Source organism: Pseudophryne corroboree, chromosome 1 (genome assembly GCF_028390025.1).
Source record: "Pseudophryne corroboree isolate aPseCor3 chromosome 1, aPseCor3.hap2, whole genome shotgun sequence".
Taxonomy (NCBI): domain Eukaryota; kingdom Metazoa; phylum Chordata; class Amphibia; order Anura; family Myobatrachidae; genus Pseudophryne; species Pseudophryne corroboree.
The window spans coordinates 724,791,340-724,803,771 of NC_086444.1; the positions used below are offsets into that span (position 1 = coordinate 724,791,340).

General features: G+C 40.4%; 1 protein-coding gene across 3 annotated transcripts in view; it reads right to left on the minus strand.

Annotated features, from left to right (window-relative positions):
* The window catches only part of ATP8B3 (ATPase phospholipid transporting 8B3), a 937,871-nt gene that overhangs the window by 522,360 nt on the left and 403,079 nt on the right, over positions 1–12,432 (minus strand). For all 3 annotated transcript variants that reach the window (XM_063915843.1, XM_063915834.1, XM_063915853.1), the window contains one exon: positions 3,923–4,005. In XM_063915843.1, coding sequence (XP_063771913.1) covers positions 3,923–4,005 — 83 coding nt within the window. The remainder of the gene's footprint in view (positions 1–3,922; positions 4,006–12,432) is intronic.

Here is a 12,432-nt window from a genome sequence, read left to right on the forward strand (position 1 = left end):
CCAAGTGCAGTGCACGCCAGCAATATGCCTGATCCCAAATTCCCCTTAACACCCCTGCGCCTTCAATGGAGGAGAGATGTAACACAGGAAATTCTGGAAATACAACAGGAAACATGGTTAATCTTGTATTAACAAAGACTTCATAGCCTATTGTAATACATATGCAGCGCTGCTGTATTCCCTTTATCAATAAGAGTTGAATCATGAGATTATATCCAGTGACCCTGACATTTCTGTGTACAGGGAACATCACTGTGGCAGCAAAGTTACTCACTAGGCTAAGGAGCCTGCCTTTTGTCTCTCATTTGTGTGCCCCCCCCCCCCCCGTGCTCCGTGTACCTCGAGGGCCTGGGAGCGCGCTGCATAGAGCCGTGAAGCGGCCTATGCATAAAACCACGTGGCCGACGCGGCTCAGAGAGGCGGGGGAGACCGCTTAAACAGCGGCGCTGGAAGCGGCGGCGGCGGGCGGCTGAAGGCAGCGGCGGGCGGCCACACACACACACACATACACACACAGTATCCCACACAGCGGGGCGGCAGCGTGAGCTGACCGCCCGTTCAACATACCTGGACCCTGTGGTGAGGGCTATGATGGGGCTTCTCTGTAAGTTCCGTCCAGCCTTCACTGCAGGTTTTAGTCCTGCACGTGGTAGTGAGGGAGCTCTTTTTTTGAGAGGTCCGACACCCACAGCTGCTATAGAAGCCTTCACTATCCCGGACCCACGCCTATTGGAAGGGGGGAAGGGATGTAGTAAATCGTTGAAAAAAGAAAAAACTTAGAAAAAATTCCAATGAAATGTGGACAAACTCCACAAGCCTACTAACTGTGTCGAGCACAGAAAAAACACTGAGGTACTCAGGGATATGGAGGGGAGGTGTAGTTTCAAAATTAATTTATTCAGTGCCTACTTCCTGTGGAAGCCGTCCATATCCCAAGAGTACTCCAGTTACCAAGAGTACTCCAGTGACCCCTAGTGGATGAAAAAGAAAAAATGAAAGTATGTGTGAAGATACGGATTCTCTGATCACTCAGGTAAACAGTTTAGTAAAGAGGCAACTGCCCTTTATTGTAAATATACACACACACAGTACACTAAAACAGTAACTATTACAAGCCAGGATGGTATCTTACTTACTAAGTCCCCACAGTAGTTCAGGATTACAGTCTCCTGATGTCACATGCCAGCAGTAGTTCTGTGTCCATAATGCATCCAGACACAATCCTTACCCAGCACACTGGAAGTGCTATCCTACCAGTTGCTTTCAGAAGCAATCCACCTCATTCCTCTCAGGTCAAAAACTCCACTCTCTCTGACCTTCTGTCCAGATCTCTCCCCCTCACCAGAAGAGCTCACTCTTGTTATACCCTCCCCTGTCTGTTCATCACACAGGCTGGTCAGTCAGGTCACAGAGGAGTGGAGACGAGGTGTCTGGGCTCCTGCACACAATGGGGTGTATAGGATCAGATTACCTGCTGCTCCATACACAACCTGTTTACTACTGAACCTACTCATCCTAATCACATCTGATTGTACAACTAGGGGACTTACATTACAATGAATTGTTTACCATGTTAAATAACACTCTGGCATAGACTTATTCCTGTTAGTAATTACACACATTGAACACAGTATAACCAAATAAAATACATGTTCCTATTATAACAGATAAAACATAACTGTACAATATAATAACAACATAATACAATACAATATTGCCTGGCCTATAACTAATAACATATCGGCAATTAGTGGAGTCCATGGGAAGGACCAGGGCTTGGAAAGTAATGGCATGTATTTTACGACTGTGTGACACGACGCACCGGCTGTGTCGTCACATTACCTTCCCCTACTTTCCAGCCCTATGTCCTGGATAGCTTAAGCTTGCTGAGAGCAGTGACGCTCTTCTACATCAGACAGTCTGGGTTCTGTCATAACCTTGACTGGCTGGATGCTCTTATGGACCCGGTGGTTTTGTGAATAGCATTATACAGTTTGTTGTCCCATGTCCAAAGCCTGTAGCAATTGTCACCCTTTCCCCGGTCTGGTGGGTGCGTGGCCCACAGTATGTAAATCAATAGAGTCTTACCAGGGTCCGGTGGAAACGTGATCAGCAGTCCATAGTTCTTGTATTTCCCCCCGGTGTCCCATCCAAATACATTAATCAAAGTCCCCTTTGGAGATGGTCGTTTGGTTGTGCAAACAGCCTGTATAACAGTATAATTCAATAAGTCCAATAACTTCACCTGGGGACTTAATAATTTCCCTACACCCAATTGGGTAACCTCATATTTGAGATAGTCACAGTTTTCCTCCGTAAACAAAATCTGATCTCTGGGGCCCTCATTCTCCCTCCCCAAAGTATTCCCTGGGAACCCCACTTCCATCACCTCTGGTGCATCAGGACAGTGGCCTTCCTCCCCCAAACATGTACCATGGGTATGATAATTGTCAGGGCACAATGGGGATTCCTCCATGTCAGAAGTTTCTTCTGTGCTATCCTGGGTAAATGCCTCCTCCAGCCTGGCTGGATGGATAACTTGTGGGATTCCTCTCCGAGTCTTGTATGCTTTGGCCTGGAGTACAATCTGCTCACCTTCCTTGTGTGTAGCCACCAGCTCAACCACAACTGTACTGGAACATTGATGTAGGTTCACAGGGACAGTGGCATTACCTTCTCCATTCACTGCATTCACTGTTACATGTCCTGGCTGAACACCATTGTCCTGGTTAGAGTCAGTCATTTCACCTTGCACACAATGCCAGTCCAAAACACATTCAGGTGCCCTAGAGTAGAGCAACATGTTCCCTTCCAGCTCCTGAGCTGATGCTATTTTCACCATGTCTGTTTTCTGGATTTATCTCTGAGTCACAGGGCAGGTTCTGGCATTCAGACTGCAGCTCCTTACCATCAAGTTCACTGAATGGGAACAGACCTCCAGAATCTTCTGGGAAAGATACAGTAGCTGGGGATACACTGGGCCCTTCCTGAACATCTTTTTCTGATAAAATAACTGGGGCAGCCATGAACATAGCTTCACAATAGGCCTCCCTCAGCCGAATATGCTGATCAGCCTGAAGTGAGACACTGTCTGCACTAGCCATGCTTATAGATGGGACATTACCACCTACTGCTGCCCTCGCAGAGATCTCCTCTTCCATGCAGTCTTTGTAGCTCTCTTCACACTGGAAGCGCTATCCTACCAGTAGCTTTCAGAAGCAATCCACCTCATTCCTCTCAGGTCAAAAACTCCACTCTCTCTGACCTTCTGACCAGATCTCTCCCCCTCACCAGAAGAGCTCACTCTTGTTATACCCTCCCCTGTCTGTTCATCACACAGGCTGGTCAGTCAGGTCACAGAGGAGTGGAGATGAGGTGTCTGGGCTCCTGCACACAATGTGGTGTATAGGATCAGATTACCTGCTGCTCCAAACAGAACCTGTTTACTACTGAACCTACTCATCCTAATCACATCTGATTGTACAGCTAGGGGACTTACATTACAATGTATTGTTTACCATGTTAAATAACACTCTGGCATAGACTTATTCATGTTAATAATTACACACATTGAACACAGTAAACCAAATAATATACATGTTCCTATTATGACAGATAAAATATAACTGTACAATATAACAACAACATAATACAATACAATATTGCCTAGCCTATAACTAATAACATATCGGCAATTAGTGGAGTCCATGGGTAGGACCAGGGCTTGGAAAGTAACCGCATGTATTTTACGACTGTGCGACACGACGTGCCAGCTGTGACGTCACATTATGTAAAACTCATTCATCCTTCATACTTTTAGTTTCTCCAATATATATCTTAGTGCGGTTATAAATCTTTAGTTAAAAGATCATTTCATCTTTAAAAAGAAACAGTTTAAAATGCATTAGATAAATGTGCTCACCGTCAAACGTAGCCAATGCCTCCGCTGTGCTGAGTCCGCTGTGTGTAACCATTAAGGCTTGCTTAAACTTTAGATTTGTTTCTCTAACAGAAAAAGACAAATACAAAAACAGGAATGTAAATAGAAAGAGTGAAATACTTGTTTTTCTATTCTTTTCATAATAATTCCCCTAATATTATCAGCTGTTTATTAAAGTGCTGTAAGACTCCAAGGGCGGGATGTACCAAAGCAAAAATTTGGTTATTTTCAAATGTACTAAGCCCTGTCTGCCACGGCCCTGATGCGATTGGATCCCTCTCAGTATGCCTCATGGCCACCGCATCCCTCTGCGCATGCGCAGACGGACTCCCGGGACTGATATCCGGAAGTCCAGGGCCAGAGATGCATCACAAAGGACAGCTGTGATCACAAAAGCTGTCCTTCACAACACTAATCGCTAGAGATGAGCGGGTTCAGCTCTCAGAGAACCAAACCGTACCGAACTTCACCATTCTAGTCCGGTTCTGAGCCCGGCTCGGGTTTTCCCGCCTGACTTGGAAACCCGAACGTCATCATCTCGCTGTCGGATTCTCGCGGATTTGGATTCCATATAAGGAGCCGCATGTTGCGGCAATTTTCACTTTAGTCTCGGAGAGTGTAGTGAAAGGATGTGTCTTCATCCTCAGTGTCTGTGTTGTGGCGGGAAAGTGGGTTGGTGAGTCTTGTGCTGTGTTGTGCTGCTCAGTCCAGTCCAGTGTAGTCAGTGTATTGTGCTGCATCAGTTCAGCCAGTCACAGTGTTGGTGTCCTCTGCTGCTACATGTCCCCAGTGCTGCTGGCTGCTGTATAAGTCCCCAGGGGTAGTGTCTTGTGCAGAATCAGTCCAGTGACCAGTCACAGTGGTGGTGTCCTCTGCTGCTATACATCCAATGTAGCTGTATAAGTCCCTCTTAGTGGTGCTGTGTTGTCCTGCATTAGACAAGGGGAAGTGTCTTGTGCAGCATCAGTCCAGTGACCACTCACAGTGGTGGTGTCACAAACACACAGAAACAGAAGCCGTAATCTGGGTGCACTAGGAACCTCACAGTAATAAATTAAAATATAAAACTTTAATTTCAACAAATTACTTAAAAAGTATAAGTTCGGCCTGCATGAAATATTAAAAATATATAGAGCGTAAAAAGTAAGAAAGTAGTGTACTAAAACCGAATAAAATCTCTAAAACAAAGACTGCTAGGTGCTCATTAGAAGATTGTTCTTCCTATTAGGACATTATAGTCCCTGCTGATATGTCTATATTTTCTAATGCTAGCAGGGGCGGATTGGGAACAAAAAGCGGCCCTGGAAAAATTTGTACTAGTGGCCCCACTTGGGCAGCACCAAAGGTGTAAGGGTTAACCATGGGCCATGGCAGCAGCACCCTCCCCACAAGACTTTCCAGATAGTGGGGATGTCCATCATCAAGGGGAAGTTAAAAGGAAATAAAATTAAATGTTATGAGCACATTATATGATACACCTTTAGAATTTAGGAAACTATGTAATTCTTTAGAAAGATATATTTTCTTGCTTATTACACCAACCTTATCCCAATCACTATTCACTCAATCTTATATGTCAGCCAAGCAGGCAGACAGAGCACACACTAGATCATCTGCAATCACTGGCTAAGTGGCAAAATCATTTTCATATATGCAAATTATTTGGCATCTTATTCATATGTCTATAAATAGGACCATATGTCCTCAAACAAAACAGGCCCCACGGGTGCACCGGCCCACCAGGAATCTTCCCTGTAAACCCTATGGCCAATCCGCCTCTAAATGCTAGTAGATATATAGCCTACACATGGTTCCACGTTTATCTTGACTAGTTTGCTGCGCCTAGGTACAACATGGTTTACTAACATAAACCCTTCATCTATTGTTCTCAGCTGCAATACAACACAGAGAACAATACAGCAGGGGATTAAGTCATTACAGCAGGGGATTAAGTCCGATTGGCCAGTCTCACTTAATCCTATTAAAGGTCAAGATAAACATAGACACATCTGTATATATCAGGAATTATATACTTTTAGCATGTATTCTAATCTATGTGATGAATCTTCATAATTTTATTATTTTTCATGATATATATATATATATATATATATAGTATGTATCAATATAATATAGAATGTATCTATTCCAATAAATTGTATCATTCACTTCCTGTGTCTCTTGTTATTCCTTTCCTGCAACAATAAATTGTTCATTTAGGTCTATGTAGTTATTTTATAGTTGTTATTATTCTTATCTCCAAGCCCTGTTTTGTGTTAGTATAAAAAACTCAATGATCTAGTGGTTTGTATGGGATATATAGGGTTATGTAATAATATTGTTTAGTGTCACGTACACCATGCTAGTGCCCAACGGATCCGTCTGTGACACTGGGGCAGATGTATTAAGCCTGGAGAAGTGATAAAGCAGTGATAAGTGCAAGGTGATAGCGCACCAGCCAGTCAGCTCCTAACTGTAAATTTACATATTGGAGCTGATTGGCTGGTGCGCTATCACCTTCCACTTATCACAGCTTTATCACTTCTCCAGGCTTAATACATCTGCCCCACTGTGTTCTATAAATAGTTTGACACGTCAATTAATATAGTACTTCCCCCATTGATATCCATGCACAGTGGTCCCATTAATAGACTGATTGAATATGACTGTGCATAAATGTTCTATACATCTAATAATAGACAGTGGTGGTTGGCTTTTCATTACTCTTGCAGCTGTTAATAGGCAGCCTGTTCATATTTCACTGCATAGATAAATGCCCTAATTCATGCACCATTAATGTAAATTCATATGTTCTTCATGTGCCGATTTAAAGGTTCAATTGATCACTGTATGTCTGTGTGAATGAATGTCTTCACAATTAACACTACTTCATATACTGGCGGTTCTAATTGTACCATTGAGGAAAACCCTATGGTATCAGATGCGGGTAGATGACCGCACTCCTATAATAATATTGGTGTTACCTTGATAGGTATGATTCCTATCTTAATATACCCGTGTGGTTATTAGAAGTTTTTTCAGTATATTAGTGCCAGTATTCCTCCAATGTATGCCCACCTGCAATGCTGCAGCGGCTGCTCTCGCTATACACTTTCCACACAGATACTAATGATTGGCTTCAGTATGTATTTAGGGCTACTAGATGTACAGTGACTGAGATAATATGATAGGTTCGAATAGGTATTCATTCTGATCCTAGCATGTATGAACAATTTCCATGCATCTATGCTAGATAGCTCCTGATATTATAGCAATCAACATTCCCTTTGGGGCTTCTCATAAACCACTGACTCCCGTGTCTCCGGGTCAGACCACGTGTAGTCCCGCTGTAGCAATATGCTATGATGCAGTTCCCTCTCCTACCAGCGCTCTCACCGCCGCTGCCCACATAGGCATGCTACTTCTATACTACACACAGCGGACTTTCAATCCTATATTTGACATGATGGATTATAGACATTAATTCATTAACACATGTTCAGTGGTATCTAACTTGACCTAGCAGTCTCTGAAATGCCTACATACGTTTCACAAGGTTGCTTCATTAGGGCATCGACCTGAATGTCTTGACAGACGGGTTTAAATATCCCTCCCTCCAATCTCATTGGAAATCTGTTCTCTCTATGTAAATCTAACCTTAGTTCCCACTTGTAGTTTCTATTTTAACTGTATTGTCATTTTCTATGCAATGTGTCTTTCTTTTTATATCAATTAAATATCTATTATTTTAATCTTTATGGTCTCTTATTAATTAACTATTGCTTCCCTGTTAGGAGCATGATTTCGGTCATTAGTAATAAACGTAGTTGGTCCTCATATAACCCTCTATATGTATCCTATTTTTTCTCTAGACCTATTTATTCCTTCAATGGAAAATCATTCTATTAATCCCTATCATTCACTATTGTCATAATTGTTTATTAGATTGGTTATATATTATTTACCCCTAAAATTATATATTAAATATTAAATATTAGACAGTGTATTTCTTATTTGATATTATGATAATCAACATGATGTACATATGGTTACATGTAAATAATTATTCAGTGATATTTTAAGGATATCGTGACCCTATTAATTATGTGCCCTGTGCTTAAGTGAACTCTATGATTTAGTGGTAGTTTCCCATTGACTTACTTATTATTAAAAATTCATATTGTGATATAAATATGTATTCCTTACAGTATCTAAGTTATGTGAATCAAAGTGTCAAATTTAGTGATAAAAATGTCCTCTCTCACTCCCTGTGTAAAAAATGCAAACCATGTGACCTATTACATGTAATGGTATTCGACATATGGGGTATGCCCTACCCTGCTCCCTTATTATGATATAAATTTTGCTGTTCCACATATTATAATCCATGGAGCATATATGCATTTGCAACTCTATGTCCTCACACCATGTTATACCCTCAATCCTCTGTGTGCTTTATCTTGTCACTTTTTTAAAGACTTCTTTTTAATCTAAAATTTCAAATAAATCTGTGCTTTAATAGATACTATTGCTTAAAATTTACGTGTGCCCTCTTTCTAAGGTGTATCTATAGTAAATAATAAATTACATATTCCCCGGGTGGTGGGGATCTTTCTATTCCCCTTCCTAGCTAGTTTAACTATCCAGCTGTCCTGTCCATTACCCACAACAACAGGTAAGTGTCTTATGGATAAATAACTAGGTGCTTTCTACAATAAGGTAAGTATATATTACACAAATAGTCCATAAATGTGATAGATAGGTATTTCCACCTGATATTTTTATCAGGTAAGTATTTATTACAATATCAAAGTAAATATGTATTCCAGGGTAAGTATAACATTAGTACAATAATGACCATTTTGTTGTTTTTAATTATTCTCGAAAAAATGGGGAGAATAATCTTTATTCTATGTTCTTCCTGAGTATGTATTGATATTTCCATCAGTATTAAACCTTGAGCCTAAAAATGGAGGTATTTAATCGATCCCTTTCATCTCCATTTTAAAGGTCCCTTTCATACCCTTGAAAGGAAGCCAGATACACATGACATTAATTCATTCAACTTCTTCCTAGTACACCTAAGAATGCCAAATTGATTTCTCACAAATATTTAAAATGCCCACTCTAATATATATTGTAAATGCCTGCACCTCTTATTACCATATCCCATGAATGTGCGCTATACATCGCAAAACACTGCATCCCATAAGAGAAAACAATACACCCACACATTATCTGAGTTCCAAAGCTCATTGATGTATATATTTGTTGTTAAAAGGATATGGATTCAATATATATTACAAAGTACAGTATACCTATAGTTACATGATTACAACTCACACAGTAAGCAGTTAATACATAGTTACATACAGTTACATGCAGTTACAAGCAGTTACAGGCCAGCGATACAATACCATTCCCTCAATGCTTATGTCTCTCTCTTTCTGTAAAATCATGCCGGGACTCCATCTTATGCTGAGACCAAAACAGGAAATGAGCTGGCAATAACTCCATCATCGTCTCAGACCTTACAGCAACTCTGAGACCAAAACAGGTACTACCTTCCTGTGTGATAAATGTGTTATCTAGTTTCTGGGGGAGGGATTTACGATGAGTCACCAGTTCCTTTGTATATGCTGATCAGGTTCAGCCTTGGGGACATACAAAGGGGCTGGCCTGAGCTTCCTGTCCACTGTCCTGTTTGGAATATCTATTGTTCTAATAAAAGTGATTTTAGCTTTTATACATTTAATCATAATTCCATGTTGCAATGTCCTACAACTTAATAACAAGTATCAAATGAATCCACACATTAATCTGGTTGTTTCAATAGTTAACATAACTGGTTTATCTTGTTTCGTTCAAATAATACACATACATGACACCACGCCATCATATACAATTCTAAACCATCATGATGTCTGGCACTTGATATTATTATAATTATGTACTGTATGAGATAAGTGTCGAATCCATCTCTGTGGCATGTCCGTGTAAATGCGTGTGTTATCATATATTGCTGTGCTCGCTGCGCATATTTGCAAATATAGCGACTTATATGTGCGTAGTTTGCATGTTCTCTTTATGTAATATTTTTTTGACTTCGACACACCATATTTATTTTTCCTCCTATGTTTGATCACAAAGATCAATCTCATGATAGTAATTAATTATTGGTGGACCTCATGTCATGAATGTTATAAAATCGTCTTCTGTTATCAGTTGTCTTGTGTATCTCTCATGTCCCTACTCCATATGTTATCTCAATTGTATCTTACAGTATGTACATATATATGGAGTGGCAATCTCCTCCTAGCTTAAACGTTATGAAGATGCTATTTCTAGGCCAATTTGGCAGTTAATCCAGAAAAGAAGAGAATTGATTGTATTCATTTAAGCCTTCTGGATCTAGACTAGAATTATCTGATGAACTCTGTATTTAAATGTAACAAGAACAAAAACTTCTGGGGACAAAGAAGGATGAGCGAGTGAAACTCAACCTCAGAAATAGAGACAACAGATGGAGAATTTTCAGACCATTCCTCAGAAAGCAAAAGAAACCAGGGCAAAAGATACAATCATTGTTTAGGGGCAGGTCAAATGGACCAAAGAGGACCTATAAGAGAACAAGGAGGGGACACAACAATAAGAAATCAAAGAAAGAGGGAACGGGGGGATTGGGGACCCAACCCCCAGAGGAAATACAATACCTACTGAAAGTAAAAGAACAAGACACTTTGAGAATAATAAACCTCTCTGATAGAGTACTAGATGAACATCACAATAGTGCTCTCTGCAAGGGTCTAACCTTTTCCCCAGTACAGTCAATTAATAGATTTGGTGTAGAAAACCATATGATAACACCATACTGGACAAATCAGATGATGAGGGCCTTAGAATGTTGGAAGAACTTTTAACAGAAGATGAGACCTCAGATAGACAGAGATACCACGCTGAAAAAAAGATCTACCTTCTTTGCTAGTTTCCAAATGTTCCCAGAAGCCAAAGTATATCTGGATCTGGTCTCAAAGGATTTAGATAGATTATATCAAAATAAATGCACCATGAACAACTATAACCTCACTAGAGAGCACCTGGCTCTAAAAGAGATCCAAAATTGCCACGAAATCGAGATAAAACCCTCTGATAAAGGGGGAAATATAGTTCTTTGGAAAAAAGAACTATATTTAGAAGAAATAATGAGACAACTGAATAATCACAAAACTGATATTTAATCCTACAGCCAACTATCTGAGACAATATCAAAATCTGGTGGAAGAACAATTTGTGAGGGAAGTCATCAGTAAAAGAGAAAAAGAATATTTGGAGGTGGTAAACACGAAAATACCTACATTCTATGCCCTCCCCAAAGTAAAAAAAAAATTGAAAATACCGCAGGGGAGACCAATAGTCTCTGCGATTGGAGGACTTACAGAGAAAGCGAGTACATTCGTGGATAAACAACTGAGAAACTTTGTAACGGAATTACCCTCCTTTACGAGGGATACAATGGATGTGCTCAAGAAAATAGAAAACCTGAGAGTCACCCCTGAGACTTGGCTATGCACTTGCGACATAGAATCCCTCTATATGAGCATAGATCATGAAAGAGGGATACAGGCGATTGATTACTTTCTGAACACAAGAGGGAAGGATGCTTTTGATGATTTTGTTATGAAACTAATAAGATTTATTCTAACCAAAAATGACATTGTTTTGAGTGAGAGATTCTAACTACAGACCCGGGCTACAGCGATGAGCAGCACTTGTGTGCCAACATATGCCAACCTGTACCTCGGGTGGTGGGAGAAAAAAATTGTGTTCTCATCAGATAATGACATATACACAGAACATGTGATTAGTTGGGCAAGATATATTGATGATATATTGATCATTGGGAGGGAGAAGTTGAACTCCTTAAAGAAATCCTAGAGAAATTGAATAGAAACGCCATGAACTTAAAACTGACAACAGAGATTAGCCAAAAAAGATCACGTTTCTGGATCTCACAATTGAGATCAATGAAGAGGGAAGACTCGTCTCAGACATGTATAGGAAAAACACAGCCATTAACAGCATATTGCATGCAACCAGTGCACATCTACCTGCCACAATTAGGGGTGTCCCAAAGGTCGAATTTCTGCGTATACGCAGAAATTGCTCCAGCAAGGCGAAATTTGAACAAAGGGCCCCAGAACTAGGAAAAAGATTAGAACAAAGAGGCTATAGCAAGAAAATTATTAAGAAAGGTTATAAGGCAGCATCAACCAGGGAGAGGAGCTCCCTGATTCTCTGAAAAATAAGAATAATGAAACTGACGCTACTATCAGGTTCATCGGCACATTTTGCAATGAATGGGGAGATATACGGAAAATGTTGCTAAAACATTGGAATGTGTTGACCAATGATAAAATCATTGCCAAGATAATAGGCGAAAGGGTCAACACGAGCTGGAGGAAATCTCCTAGCCTTAGGGACAAGCTTGTACA